This window comes from Nannospalax galili, unplaced genomic scaffold (genome assembly GCF_000622305.1).
Source record: "Nannospalax galili isolate Female #2095 unplaced genomic scaffold, S.galili_v1.0 scaffold1181, whole genome shotgun sequence".
Lineage (NCBI taxonomy): Eukaryota > Metazoa > Chordata > Mammalia > Rodentia > Spalacidae > Nannospalax > Nannospalax galili.
Genome location: NW_008345687.1, coordinates 2,121,178 through 2,136,515, shown reverse-complemented (window position 1 = coordinate 2,136,515; position 15,338 = coordinate 2,121,178). Strand labels below are relative to the sequence as shown.

Below are 15,338 nucleotides of genomic sequence, written 5' to 3'. Positions count from 1 at the left end.
AATATGTTTATAGAAATATCAAAATTATTGTGATGTAAAAGATGTGCCTTATATGCCAAACAAATAAAAGTTTCACTTTACTTTTGTTAGTATCAGACCAAAAAACCTTTAATGCAGAAACGTTGCTAGAGGGTATAGCTGTATGGAAGAATGTGCGTTTAGTATGCCTGAGGTTATGGAGTGACTGTCTGGCACACACACTCACACACACACACACACAAATTTTGCATATTTAAAAACATAGTCCCTCTCGATATATATATATATGATATATATAACATATATATCATATATATCTCATAGTATAAGGAAAAATAAGGCATGCCCCTAATCTCAAAAGGAGCTTTAAAATACACCTGACCTGGTAACTCATAGAAAATTTTCTAGAAAATTACAGTTTACCAAATAAAAATAGTTTTATGACCTTAAAGAACTTTAATCAGTAATTTTAAAATGATCCTTTACATAAAATTTCACTACCCCAGGGTATCCATCAAAACAGTCTGCTAAGCTCAGAACAGATAATTTTTACCTAAACTCTTCAAAGTACACGAAATGACATGACCCATAGCTAACTTTGAGTATGCTTTGAGACCCTAAGCCCTAAAGTGATGGTGTTGAGAGGTGGGGCCTTTGAGGAAGTGATGAAGTCAGGAGGGTGGAGTCCTCACTACCAGGATTAGTGTCCTTATAAAAGAGGTCTAAGGACGGTCCCTCCAGGTTGAGAGAACATAACAAGCAGGCACCTATGTGAACCAGAGCACAGGCCTCAGTAAATACAGAATCTGGTTGTACCTTGATCTTGGACTTCTAAGCTTCCAATACTATGAAAAAATTTAATTTTTTGTAAGCTATCCAGAGCTCCTCAAATTGATAGGTTTGTATAATAGATTTTAAAAAGTTGTTAACAGGGCTGGAGAGATGGCTCAGAGGTTAAGAACACTGGTTGTTCTTGCAGAAGACCCGGGTTCGAATCCCAGCACCCACATGGCAGCTAACTCCAGTCCCAGGGGATCCCCTCTTCTGTCCGCTGCAGGCATTGCACTACACGAGTGCACTTACCTACATGCAGGCAATACATGAATACACATAAAATAAAAATAATAAATAAAATATTTAAAAAAATGTTAACAGTTGAATTCTTTCATTCAATACAATTTTATATCTTACTTTCCTTCCTTAATATTAAAAACATAACTCCTCCCATGTGAACAAAATGCATTTTGTTCTTTTATGGCTGGCTTACATTTCAGTTTATAACAGAAATTATTTCTGATGACTCTATGTGATATCAGAATATTCCTAGAAAAATAACGTTGATATCAAATAGTATCAAGAGCAGACTAAAATTTATCCATGAAAATTCACACAGCATAAGGCCAGAATACTTGGGCTAGATAGGCTGGTAATTTATAGGGTTAATTACGAGAGGAATTGTTCTTTAGTGCATGCTTACACTAATTACAGCCCTTCATATGGAAATAGACTAGTCAAAAAAACCCTTCAAGCTCCAGGCGTCTTTGTTCCTGTTCTATTACAAAAACATGCAGTGCTGGCTAGGGGTACTGGAGTAATAAAAATTTATCATTTTTTCTTTTTAGATTTCAACACACTATTTTAAAGATAGTATTATATATATTTACTAATTTTAAGAGTTATTTTCAATAAAAATTTAGGCACAACATTACAAAGTGAGTGCTTTGTTAACTCTCGCACAATGCTTACTTGCCTCTTCCATTCTTCACTGTGTAGAGAGAAAAAGGAAGGTCAATTATTATAGCAGCTGTGTGAGGTGTACAGTACCCATTGAGTAGGCACGTGTCTAAATTAGACTTTAAATCAAATGAAAGGTTTTCATCTGAAGAAAGATAAGCTGCCTAAAGTATCAAATTTATCAACTATCAATAATTTTAAAACATAATTAAAAAAACAAAAAAAAAATGAAGACTCAGGTAGAGATCATTATTCTTTGGGCAAATTAAGGCATCAATTCGTTTCTTTAAAAACATCCATTGCTGTTTTTGACCTTGTGGTTTTCTGTCTGAGACAGAATTCATTGCTGTAGTTAGAACGAGGTGACATATTCCTGCTGAGAAAGACTCACGGGACCCCTTGTGGAACTGCTCTGCTATCACATGAGCAAATCCATTTATAGTTCACTCTGAAGGACTCAGAGCACACCTGACAGGTGTACCAGACAGAATCCCCCCCCCCCATAAAGTGAAAGGTGCTATAATTTCGTTGAAAGTTCTCTTAAATCTAACTGTACAGAGAAGTCAAACTTGTGTTTTGAAAGTTTAATACAGGAGGTATTTCTCATCTCCAGAAACAAGTACACTGATTTAAATTATGGAATGTTCTTCATAAGGACATAATGGGAGATTGAAAGTAAAATTTATAACCAATTCTAAATTGTGGATTCTACGTTATGTAGGATTTTATGCCTTCAGTCATGTAAATACCATTATGTTTCACTCAAATCTGTTTTGGTGATTATGATAGACCATTGAACAAGGTCAAAAATGTGATTACCCCACATCAGTCTTTTCCAAGTGAACAAGCTGCTCTATGGAATATGTTAGTTCTAGGAGAGCTTACAGCAGCTAATACTTTAGGACAGAGGTGTATGACTTTGCCCTAGTCATCAATATTTTAAGTACCCTTCACTGAACAAGGCTGTCTCCGTGGAGCTGAATGAGCTGAGGAGACACTGAATGAGATGCCAGTGAAGGGAACTTCATTTTTCCCATGGAAAGGATTTCTTTTCTTTTCTTTTTTGGACAATCCTAACAAGTTTATTGGACTTGCTTACAGAGCATAGGATGGGGGTTTCTTTATAGAAGAGTGGATGCCCCCCCCACCATTTACGGCTGTCTTAGTAAGTCCATACTCATATATAAATCCTGTGATTTCCTGACAGCTGCACAAAATGGTGAGAGAGGTGCCTCATGGCATCCTTAGCTTATATATCCTTAACTCCTCTGCACATGCAGCTAAGGTTGTCTGATTGGGTGGGAGGGGTAACTGACTCCCCTATTGACTCCTTGAGGATAGTGGGAGGGTGGTGTGACTACAGTTTGCCAGCATAGTGGCTGGAGGACACTTCCAGGTGACACTCCACCCCTTCCTCTGGCTCTTATGTTCTTTCCTCCAACCTCTTCTGCAAAAGTCCCTGAGACTTGGAGGGGGTGATGGTGTGGGATGATCTTCCTTCCACTGTGGCAAGGCACTGAACTTTTGGGTCTCCGCATCATCTGTTTTCCATGGGCTGTTGGCACATTTCAGTGGGATTCTGTCTATACCATTTGGAGGCCAGATCTAGGTGCTCTCGGGTGGTTGAAAAGATTTCTTAAGGTGGAAAAAACCCTAAAATGTTCCCTGCATAATTGCTATGTAATGTCTTTATAAACACGTATCATTGGAGATGACCCATATAAAAAGGTTATCTTCTTTTGCTGCCCCGAATTTAAGGTAAACTAATTATGGAAACTATTTACATTTCCTTCTGACTTTTGTTTTCCTTTAAAGATTATTTATTTTTATGTGTGTATTTGAGTGTACACCACGTGTGTGGCACACACAGAAATCAGAAGAGGGCATCAGATCCCCTAGAGGTTGAGTTGCAGGTGGTTATGAGCCCTCCCCACTAACCCACATGAGTTCTGGGTCCTCTGGAAGAGCAGGGACCCTCAACCACTGAACCATCTTTCTAGCCCCCTTCCAAGATTTTATTAATCTCACCACTCTTTGAGAGAATGTTCTTTATACTGTTAGGCCAATGATTATAGTCTTCAATTCAATGCTCTTTTTTCCTCAAAATATAAAGGCATTTTTTATTTTTAAATTCAGACCTCTTTAGATGGAGCCCCAAGCCATGGAGTGGCTGGTCATTGCAATGGTAAAAATACTTGTCATGTTATTCTTGCCCCTGTCCTGTCTTGGTAGAATCTTTAGATTAGAAAGTCAATTGCCTACCCTGGTTCAGTTTGTAAGGTTCCTATTGACTAAAGTGCTTTTGACATGACTATCACTGTGTGCAGAAGGAAGCCCATTTGCTGCTATGTAGAGCAAAGCTTGCTGGAGGGACCTAACCCAGTGAGCTTGTGACTGGATCATTCCTGATGAATCTTATAATGGGCACTGTGAAGAAGCAGGCGATCATGGTCATAGCACCAGAAAGTTGAGACCAGGGTTGTGAGTATCTCCCTTGAGCACATGGTCCCATGGACATCAGACAGAGAAACCAGCATTATTATTTAGCTCCTGAGCCTGGAATACTTCATGTTCCAGCCCAAATGCAGCTGTGTATAATAAAAGTAACCTTTAATAAGAAGGTGAGTGATCAGAACACCTGATTAGCTGGGGTTTCTGCATCTTGTTGCATTTGCTCCTAAGAGCAGGACATAGGAAGTGGTGAGGAGGTAAAGGAGTAGAGGGCAGTCCCAGGAAGAGCCAATCAATCTCAGATAGCTCTGTATTTCAGGTGGGTGAGAGCAGCCACTGATGACTTTCACCACCACTAACTCCACCTAGCTTCCTAGGGCAAGTTGCAAAATTTGCTGCAATAAGTGGAAATCAATTTTCCCTTCCTCCCTTCTTCCCTCTCTTATTCCATCTCTCTCTCCTTCCCTCCTATTTTATTTTTTCCCTCCCTCTACCTTGTTAATATAGTCACCCCTCCATTTCTATGAGCTCTGCCTTCATAGATACAATCAACTGCAGTACAAAAATATTCAGAAAAAATTGTGCTTATACCATACGTCTACAGACGTTTTCTTTGTCGGTATTTCCTATACAATATGACTGTGACATAGCGTTTGTATCGTATTAGTTTTTGGAAGTAATCTATTGACAAGGTGTGTGGAGGAGTTGTGTGTAGGTTATATAAAAGTGCTATTCCACTTTATAGAAGGGACTTGAGTGTGATTTTTTAAAATCAGTCTCCACAAATACCAGAAGATAATTGTACTTATTTTCCTTGCATCTTATCAGTTTAATATATTCCAGAGCTTCTAAAGAGGAGATATTTGTGAGCTGGGGTCTCACAGAACTGGGTTGGTACTATTGTTTTTTTTTTCATCCTCTTCTATTTAATCGACTTAGAAGTGAAATGCCTTACTTGGTGCTGAAGTGCTACCCCAAGGCCACAATTGTGGAATGTTTTCTATCCTTTCCAGGAGCTGCCTTTTCTATGGACAGCACAATTCTACAATTTACCCCAAATCAGAAATTGTCAAACAAGCTCTCCTGTGATTATCAATTACTAAAATATCTTTCTAGCTACATTGTCTTCTTCAATAATCATCCGTTGGCTGTAGACTGCACTTTTTCTTCATTTTCTGTCTTATAAAGATTACAGTGAACCTTTGGTCTAAGGTATAGTTTTACAAATGTTTGCTTTTAAAATTGATCAGTGTTTAAGGAGTTCTTTCTGGATAGTATTGCTAGAGTGTTTCTAGCTTTCTAGCTGAGTAATCTTTTTTTTTTTTCTTACAAACTTGTATTAGTAAATTTGTTCACAAAAGCAGACACATTGCCCATCCATAGTAAGCATCCTGAGAGCGGTAGTCGGCACTAGCACAGGTGACTGTGATTTCAGGTTTGTTGACCTTTTGTCTCTATTAGTTGCCATAGACACGATCTGAGCTCTACTTAATAGAGCTTTACTAAAATGAAGGCAATCAACAGCTTTTAAAGGTCAATGTTTATGATAGCGGTTCCCAGTATCAGATATAAAACTAAAATTTAGCCATGTAATTGTATCCAATGATAGAATTTTATTGTTAAAATATATTAATATTTTAAATAGGTGTTTTAAAAGTAGAGTTAATTCAGAAGGTTAAGTTACATTGTGTCTTTCTTCGAATGCCTAGACTACCTTTGTGAGGACTTGAAAATATAGATACAACTTGAAAACGATCATTATAAAATAGATAACAAGATGCTTTTATAACAGCAAATGTTACAAGTCACAAGGACTTGGTTAATGATTTCTAAGGTAAAGTTGTTAGAGAACACTTTTAGCACCTGTTGAAGGGCACTCAAGGCCAAGCTCACCTTCCATTGCCTTCCTCGTGTATCTGTGTAACTTCTAACGCTCTCAAAGGAGTCCTGAAACACAAGGAAAGAAAAGTTGGTGACCGGTGGAAGTTACTGTGGAAGCAGAAGAACCTGGATTGTGCATCCAGAATCCACTTAACTTGAGTCTTTTACTTACTGTTAGCAGACTAAAAACTGTTAGAATTATGATGAACATTTATGAACACATTTTGGAGGAATTTGAGTTTTTCTTTTAGAATTAAGTATTTTTGGCCTATCATAAATAAAATGTAAGTATCATTTAAAGTAGTAAGTTCTCAAGTTTTCATTAGAAAGTAGGAAGTCTGAGGAACATTGGTAATTTGCAAAGCCTACTGTCATAGACACTTATTTGGAGTCTAAGGCGCAGGTGTTAGGCTCCTGATGATGGTCGCTGAACCTCTTCAGGGCCTGGATGGAGTAAGAGCTCTGTCTCTCTCTGTGTCTCTCTGTCTCTGTCTCTCTGTCTCTGTCTCTCTGTCTCTGTGTGTGTGTGTGTGTGTGTGTGTGTGTGTCTGTGTGTCTGTGTGTGTGTAGGGGGCAGTTTTTCCAAGGTTCAACGTGAGAGGGAGGCAACTCACAACCTAGCCAAGCTTCTCTCTCTTGATGTTTGAGATGATCTCCTTTGACAGCCTGAATCTCCTAAATTCTGTTGCCATAGTCTGTCAAATAGATCTCAAGGCTTATTAAAAACAAAAATCAGCACCCTTGTGATAGGACATGCATACAGAATTAAATTGACACTAAGGCCATCTCAGTGAGCAAAAAGGAAATGAACAGTACTCCAGCTTCAAGTGGCAAAATAACTTCTTTTGATAGCTACAGGAAGTGTCTAAAAAATTGGCATGTGTGATTTAAAGATGGCTACAAATTTAATTATATATTTTTTCCTTATGCATATGTGTGGTATACACATGCGAATGTATCCTTGTTCAAATGTGTGTGGGTGCACATGTGTGCCCTTGTGGGTGTGGAGGCCAGAGGTTGATGTTGGATATTTTCATTGATCTCTTTCCACCTTATATATCAAGGTGGAGTCCCTCGCTGAACCCAGACCTTAAAGATTTGGCTCATCTGACTAGCCAGCTTGCTCTTGGACTCCTGTCTCCGTCTTTCTAGGCTGGGGTTACAGGTGGGGTTAAGGTGGGCCATCATGCCCAACCAGCTACTACATGGGTTCTGGAAATCTAAATTCTGGTCCTCATACTTGTGTGGCAAGTGCTTTACCCACTAAGCCATCTCCCAGACCCTAGGTATATTTTTCTGTTATATCACATTAATTTTTCTAAAGTGAAAGGTGTCTTACTTATCAGGAACAAAACTAGAACTTTTAGTGATCCTGACATTTAAGAACTCCTTACTGATTATCTACTTTTATTAAATTTACATTTCCTTTTTAGTTTTTGAGATGCACTGACAATGTAGCCCAGGCTGGCCTTGAGTTCCCAATCCTGCTCTTTGGGGATTACAGCTGTGTTTTACTATACCCAGCTTCATGACAGTTCTTTTTGGCAGGGTTGTCAGCTAAGACCATCACCTCCTTGTTGAACTGGGTTTCTGGCTGGTCTCTGTTTTCATTCTTGTCTCCCCAGTGTCTATTGACAAAGTGGCTACTTGGAATAAAAGTTCTACCATATCCCACCCCAGCCATAAGACACCATGCAAGGTTTCCTGAGAAGTTCTTGACCCCATTTCCTTCTCTCTTTCCCTGTTTCCTGCATCCAAGGACATGTTTCTTAACTAAGTAAGCAGGTGCCCACCTTTGGGTCCTTTGCACTAGTTTTCCCCAACTGGCCCATACATCCCTGCCTTTCATTCAGAGATTCCTTTGTTTCATTATTTCTGTAACATCTCCCCAGAGGGGCCTTCCACAACCATTCAATGTAAAGTGACATCTTGCCATCACTCTCTCCTCATTGATTCATCCTTAAAGCACTTATCCCCTCTTGCCTTTGTGCTACTCAGCCCTCTGCTTAGCTGTAGGGATTTATGAGCATTTACATGTCCAGGGAGCAGGGATTTGGGCTCTTTACTCACCATTTCTCTTCAGTACCTGGAGTAGTAGCAGACATATCCCAAGAACATATCTCAGTGATTATTTGTGTCATGAATGAATGTACGAATGAATGGCTGACTGGCTGGCTGGCTGGCTGGCTGGCTGGCTGGCTGGATGATAGATGGATGGATGGATGCATTTGCTGTATGGACAGGGATGCTGAATAATGGGGAGAAAATAGTAAAAATAAAAGTATCAAGTACTTAGGAGGTTTTTTATAAAAAACTTTCCCATACTAGTGCTTTTCCATAACCTTAACCCTATCTCCCATAGTTCCCAGTATAGCTTAGCTGCCTTCAGCTCTGGTTTTCTTTCTCCATCTTTGCTTATATCATGGTCTTTGATAATGATTGTGGCTTTATACATGCAGTGTGGAACTGTATATTCTAGGTGAAAAAGTTTGGTGATTGCATTGGAGTTTACAAAATATTTTTTTTTCAAAATAAGTGTTTTTAAACTAATTTTTTCAACTTGTATACAACTTATGAATGAGTTTCATTGTGACATTTTCACATTATCTATTTCATAGATATATTATTATGCTTTGTGGTATACATCTGTAGTCCCAGCACTGGTGAGGTGGAGGCAGGCGGATCTAGAATTCAAGGTCATCCTCAGCTACCTAGTTCCACCACAGCCTGGGCTACCTAAGACCCTATCTTAAAAATAAAATAAAAATTGGTTTTAAAATTAGTACAAAACTTTCATATGTTTACTGGAAACAAATTCTAACAATGCATGCACGAATAAAATTATATTTTAAAAAACAAAATGTCAAAAATATATTTAAAAAGTTGATTTATGGTTCCATTCTTTCTTTTTTTTTTAAACTGCAGCATCACCAAATACCCCCAGACTTGGACCCACAGAGTTGACGGTTGTCATCACTGTGCCTGTCTGCCTCCTGTCCATAGCTGCCATGCTGACTATCTGGGCATGCCAGGACCGCCAGTGTGCATACAGAAAGACTAAGAGACACAACGTGGAGGAGCCGCTGGCAGAGTGCAACCTGGTAAATGCTGGAAAAACGCTCAAAGATCTGATTTATGACGTGACCGCTTCGGGCTCAGGCTCTGGTATGTGTATGTTTCCAGCAAGAAAACTTTTATTTAAAAGTAAATGAAAAATCTTTTTTGATGAAAGTGCTCAATATGAGCTCCACTAGCTGAAATGTTTCATGAAATGCATAATAAACACATGCATACAAATGCCTTTTAAGATTAAATGGAGAAGAAAACTTTCATGGCTTGCCCTCTGAAACTTTACGTGTTCAGATTCTCATTTTCTTATACCTTCAGGATTTTATTATTATTTTATTTATTTTAGCTTCCTTTTTGTCCTCTATCTCTTCCCATTATGATTGGAAACAGTCACTGTTGCTTTCTTGGTCCTTTTTTATGAAAACAGAGCAATTAAGATTATTCTATTTGAGACAGTGACCCTTGGGAAAATTTTAGTTATACAAAACAGTGTCCTTTGAGTGCATGTGTTTGTGGTTGCAAAGCAAACAAGGAACTGATCTAGAATTAAATCAATACTATGTTCTGAAAGCCTAGAAGTGAGAACCTAAAGGAAGCTCCCAGTATCCCTGTCTGCTTTCTGTTGCTCAAGGTCATCTACTCAAGGTTATGCCCAGGTTATATTTTCTTTCTCTTTATTGGACTCCAGACCCCTGATGAAGGAATTTCAAGGACCAGTCTGTGTGTTGAATAAAAGAGACTTTTTCATAGCACAAAGCATTTGCTGGGGACAGAGCAGGTCTTTTCCCTGAAATTGTAGGGAGTCCCCTCATCCCATCTGAATTTCCAGAAATCTTGCCAGCAGTTGGATTTTTAGAATTATGAACAAGGATAAGCCCAGGTGGATCACCTCGGAAGCTCTTGCATCTCTCCTTACTTTAGAAGGCTCACCAAGGTCATTACTCTTCAGGCAGGCTAGCACCTGCCCATAATCTCAGTGCTAGGGAGGATGAAGCAAGAGCCTTGTGAGTAAGAGCACAGCCTGGAATGCATGGCAAAATCCTGTCTCAAATAAAATGAAACAAACAAAAAAAAACCCTCATTATCCAAACCAGTTTTGAAGAACTCCCTGTTGGAGGCTGTGAGTAGCATCCAGGCAGGCATGATTAATAGAGGCAGGTGATAGAGGCACCCCATTCACATGAGTATCCATATTTAACAGGAAGTGCTCTGGATTCACCAGAAAAGAGTGCAATTTCACTGACCAGAAAAGTCCCACTGTCTACAGCACTACTCTAGCATCAGGTGGGATATTGTAAAGAGGAAACCAAGAGAGAAAAATTTTGCAGTAGCAAAGTTTATAAACCTGGAATCTAAATTATGTTATTGTATAGAAGACTCACATTTTTTCTTAAAAGCATTGTTCCTTGGGATTAAAACTCTGGTTCTTTGGATGCTACAATTTTTTTAAGACAGGTTCTCACTATGCATCCCAGTTGGCCTGGAGCTCACTATGTAGACCATCCCTGGCTGGCCTTGATCTCACAGCAATCTGTCTGCCTCTGCCTCCTGAAAGCTGGGATTAAAGGTGTAGACTAACTCACCTGGCTTGGATACTGCATTTTGAGATCTTCTGTGCTTAAGTTTTTGAGTACTGGCAATATTCTACATACAAAGAAGTCTGATTTATGCTAAATTCTGGAAAACACATTTCTATATAATATTCAAATGACAGATTAGCTACCTATCTAATACCCACAAAAACATTTTAGTCCACTTGATGATGTTACATAGTGTCTAGGTTGGCTTTTATTGTCAACTTGACACAACATAGCATCATCTGAGAGAAGCATCAACTAAGGAATTTCCTGGGTCAAGCTGGTCTATGGGCATGTCTGTGGGGTACTGTCTTGACTAGTAATTGATGTATGAGAGCCCAGCCCACTGTGGGCAGTACCATCCCTCAACAGGTCATAAAGAAAGCTTGCTGAATATAAGACAGGAAGTGGGCCAAAAAGCAACATTTCTACATCGTTCTTGCCTCCAGGTCCCTGTCTTGATTTCCTGTCCTGACTTCATTGGTAGGTTGTGATCCTGAAGTATAAGCCAAATAAACTGTTTCCTCCACAAGCTGCTTTTGGTCAGAGTGTTTTATCACAGCAACAGAAAGCAAACTAGAACAGAAATTGTTAGGAGGAGAAGTGGGGGGTATTGTTGTGATGGACCTGACCAGGTGGCCTTTATGCCTTGAACTGTTTTGTGGAAGGAAGGTGGAGGATTTTGGAGCTTTGTGCTAGAAAATCCATTAAGTACTCAGAACTTTATGGCTTGTTCTGTGGGCTCTTGGCAGATAAGAATGCTCAAAGAAATGCCAACAGTGGATGCCTAGCTTGTAAAGTTTCAGAGGGAAGCAAAGACTCCATTGGGGCTGTTTATGTGATATTTTAATGAAGAATCTGCGGTTGCTGGTCATCGGGGGCTGAAGAATCCGCTTTTATTAACCAGAAATCAGCATTGGTGACATGAAATATGGAAATATTTTCTCAGGGTCAGCACACAGAAGCCGTGGATCCAGGGGAGCCAAGGCTGTATCTCAAGCTTGTTGCCAAACTTGGCAATATCTAAGAGTCACCCACAGGGTACTAGGTTTGAAGGTATGAGAGATAAAGGATTGAGGTGGTATGGAGAGTAGTTATGGCCTGGTGCTGTATGGTAGGGTGGTACTCCTGAAGATAGGCCAAGAGAGGCCAGTGGTGAAGTGCATGCAGCCTCGTTGCAGTGGGAGACCCCAAGATATTGGTGATACTAGGACCATAAGACAAAGGGCAGTGGCAGATGTGGAATGGAACCAGCCTGAACCTAGGAAACGAGCTGTGTGTGCTATGGATGGCAGATCTGGAGAAATGGGGCTGCCCAATTCCTTTGGAACTCAGAAGATCATGAGTGAGTCACAGATGTTGAATATTGACCTACAAGATTTGGAATTACACTGCTGGATTTTAGTTTGCTTAAGTGTCACTATTCCTATGCCACAGTTCTTCCCACCTGGAATACAAGAGTGTTTAGTTTGTTTTTGATTCTACAGGAGCCCACAGTTAAGAGACTTTGGATTTTTAAAGAGAACCTTGACTTCTGGGGGCTGGAAAGATGGCCCAGCGGTTAAGAACACAGGTTGTTCTTGCAGAACAGCATCCCAGCACCCACATAGCAGCTAACAATTGTCCATAACTCCGGTCCCAGGGAATCCAACAGCCTCTTCTGATCTCCATGGGCATTTACATGACATGGGTGCACTTACCTACATGTAGACAATACACACATACACATGAAATAAAAATAATAAATAAAAAAAGAGAACTTTGACTTCTAAAATTGTATTGTATGTAAATAATATTGTGATATCAACATGAGATCTTGGGAACAAGCGTGAAAGGAAAGGTTATGGTTTAACAGTGGTCTGCTTATATGTCAATTTGACAAGGGGTAGAATATTCTCATTAGTTTGTATTGTCGACTTGATATAACTTAGAACCATCTGAGAGAAGAAGCCTCAATTGAGGAATTTCTTGGATCAGGTTGACCTGTGGGCATGTCTGTGGGGTTTTGTCCTGACTATTGATTGATATAGGAGGGCCCAGCCCACTGTGGACAATACAACCCTGGGCATGTGGTCCTAGGCTATATAAGAACGCTAGCTGAGCATAGTCCAGCAAACAAAAAGCATTTCTCTGTGGCTCCTGCCTCTAGATTCCTTCTTTGAGTTCTTACTCTGATTTCCCTCAATGATGGATTATGATCCTGAAGTATAAGTCAAATAAAACCTTTTCTCCCCAAAGCTTCTTTTAGCCATAGTACTTGTATATTTTATAGCTACTCTTTAAATATATTCAATATGATGAAGGATTTCTCCTCAAAATAAAAATAGAGATTAAAAATGAGAGAGTGGCTGTGTAGTTTAAGAAACAAGTCATTGAGCCAAGCCTGGTGGCACATGCCTTTAATTCTAGCACTCAGAGGGCAGAGGCAGGTGAATCTCTGTGAGACTGAGGTCAGCTGGGGTTACAGGAAGACCCTATCTCAAAAAAAAAAAAAAAAAAAGAAGCCAAGCGTGGTAGCACCTGGAAAGAATACTGACGGCGGGGCGGGGGGACCGCTCCTTTAATTCAACCCCCGGGGGGGGGGGGGGGGGGTAATCGTGGGGAGAGGGGGGGCGGGGGGGTGTACAGGAAACCCCTAACAAAAAAAAAAAAAAAAAAAAAAGAGAAAGAAGTCAGAGGCTAGTGAGATAGCTCAGTGGGTCAAGGTGCTTGTCATGAAACCTGACAACCACAGTCTAATTTCCAGAATTCACATGGTAGGAGAGAACCAACTCCTGAAAGTTGCCCTCTGACCACACATGCGTATGGCACATATGTACCACTGTGCACACGCACGTGAACATACACACACAAATCAAAAAATGCAATTAATTTTTTTTTAAAAAGGAAGGAGCCAACAAACTGGACACAAAACCCAAAATTTCATACTAAGTTTCTTGATGCTTTTAAAGTGAATCTTCAAGCATAAATATGAATTTGTTGGCTTCTGAACTCTTCCTAATGATTATTTTAAGACATCTGTGAAAGGAAAGAGTAAACACGGGCATAGATGATTTCTTTCTGCAGCGTAGAAGATTGAGTGTGGGGCCTTACACATGCTGGGCAAGTGCTCTTTCTTTGAGCTACATCCCTCGACTCCTTTTCACTTTTTACTTTGACACAGGAGATCATTAAGTTGCCCAGGCTAGCACTGAACTTGTGAACCTCATGTTTAAACTTCCCAAGTAGTTGAGAACACAGGTCTGCATCACCAGGCCTGGCTCACAGATAATTTCTTTAAAGACAAATTTGAAAAGCTTTAAGCATTTTGTTTTCCTAAAGCTGGTCGTATATGTTTAGCAATGACCCTCAGATAAAAGCAGATGTCTTTGATCATCAGAGAAAGGGTCTACCGCAGCAAGGATTTTGCCACAGAAGCTCACCCCTGGAGAGGAGACTGGGTTAGTTAGATTCCTCTCTGAGTTTCTTAACTGGTTGGAGACCTTGAATGTGAGGTAGCTTTGTCAGACATTATGAAACCAAAATTATGAAGCTTATCCTTGACCTAGTCAGAAACAAATTTCAAAAGAGGTGTAGAGCCTACAAAACGAAAACAAGCTGATGCTTTATTAGACTGTCTTAGAGAGTAGGCTGTGTCTCAGGTGGCTCTTAAGGGACTAGGAGTAAGTTTCCTTCTTTGTCTTATAGTGTAACGTCCTGGCAGATGGTGACACAAGCCAGATGCCAGTTTCTACAATCGCTGGTGAAATATTAAAATGAACGTTCCACAAGAGGCAAAGTCTACCTTTGTAGGTGGATAACACAAGGGTTGCTCAGATAAATTTTGGTGTTGGCTTTGAAAGATGCTGAAAGAACTTTCATTTTCACTGTCTCAGCTTCATTGCTCCACTGAACTCCGTATATGTTGCCTTTCTTTGTCCCTGGCCTGTACCACTGAGTGGGTGTTTCGTTAACTTCAGTTTGAAAACACTGTCTTACCAGTTTCTCTATTCCTTGTGTCAGTGATGGTGATGTTGATTGTCAGTGGTGATTTTTTTTTGTGAGCATGTGTATACATGCGTGCCTGTGTGTATGCAAGCTTGTGTGTGTGTGTGTGCGTGTGTGTGTACGTGGGCACAGTGTGGGGAGGAACACACTGAGATTAGATTTGACCTAATAATTGTTAGTGTCACTTTAATTGTATAATCAAAAGCAACATTGACTGTCGCCTACAAAAATACCCCTTGCTGTTTGCCGCTGGACAGCTTCCTACAGAGGGGATCACAAGTCTATCCCTCCACTGGTGACAAGACATTCCCAGTCAGCCTCCTGCAGCAACATACTCTGTTGAAGTCTGATTACTGTCAGGTTCTAATTTTCTCATCAATAAATGATGAAGTTGAACCAGATGGTTCCAAAGGAACTTTTATACTGTGGGTCTCCACGACTAATCGTTGAGGTTCATCCCAGTGAATTTATAATCTGTGCCTGTTTACCATGGTGGGTGGTTGTGGAGATGAGAACATTTGAATAAACAGTGGCTCATTCTTGGATCAGGGGCTTATGCCTCCAGGAGCCATGAGGTTGTTGTTGACCCAGCAACTTGAAGACAGAGACAATAACAAAGCTGCCTTTCTAGAATGAATTCATTCTGTAGCCTCTTTAACT

General features: G+C 40.0%; 1 protein-coding gene across 1 annotated transcript in view; it reads left to right on the top strand.

Moving 5' to 3' along the window:
* Nucleotides 1–15,338, top strand: part of Acvr1c (activin A receptor type 1C) — a 47,123-nt gene that overhangs the window by 12,888 nt on the left and 18,897 nt on the right. The window contains exon 2 of the mRNA XM_029567650.1: nucleotides 8,971–9,210. Coding sequence (XP_029423510.1) covers nucleotides 8,971–9,210 — 240 coding nt within the window. The remainder of the gene's footprint in view (nucleotides 1–8,970; nucleotides 9,211–15,338) is intronic.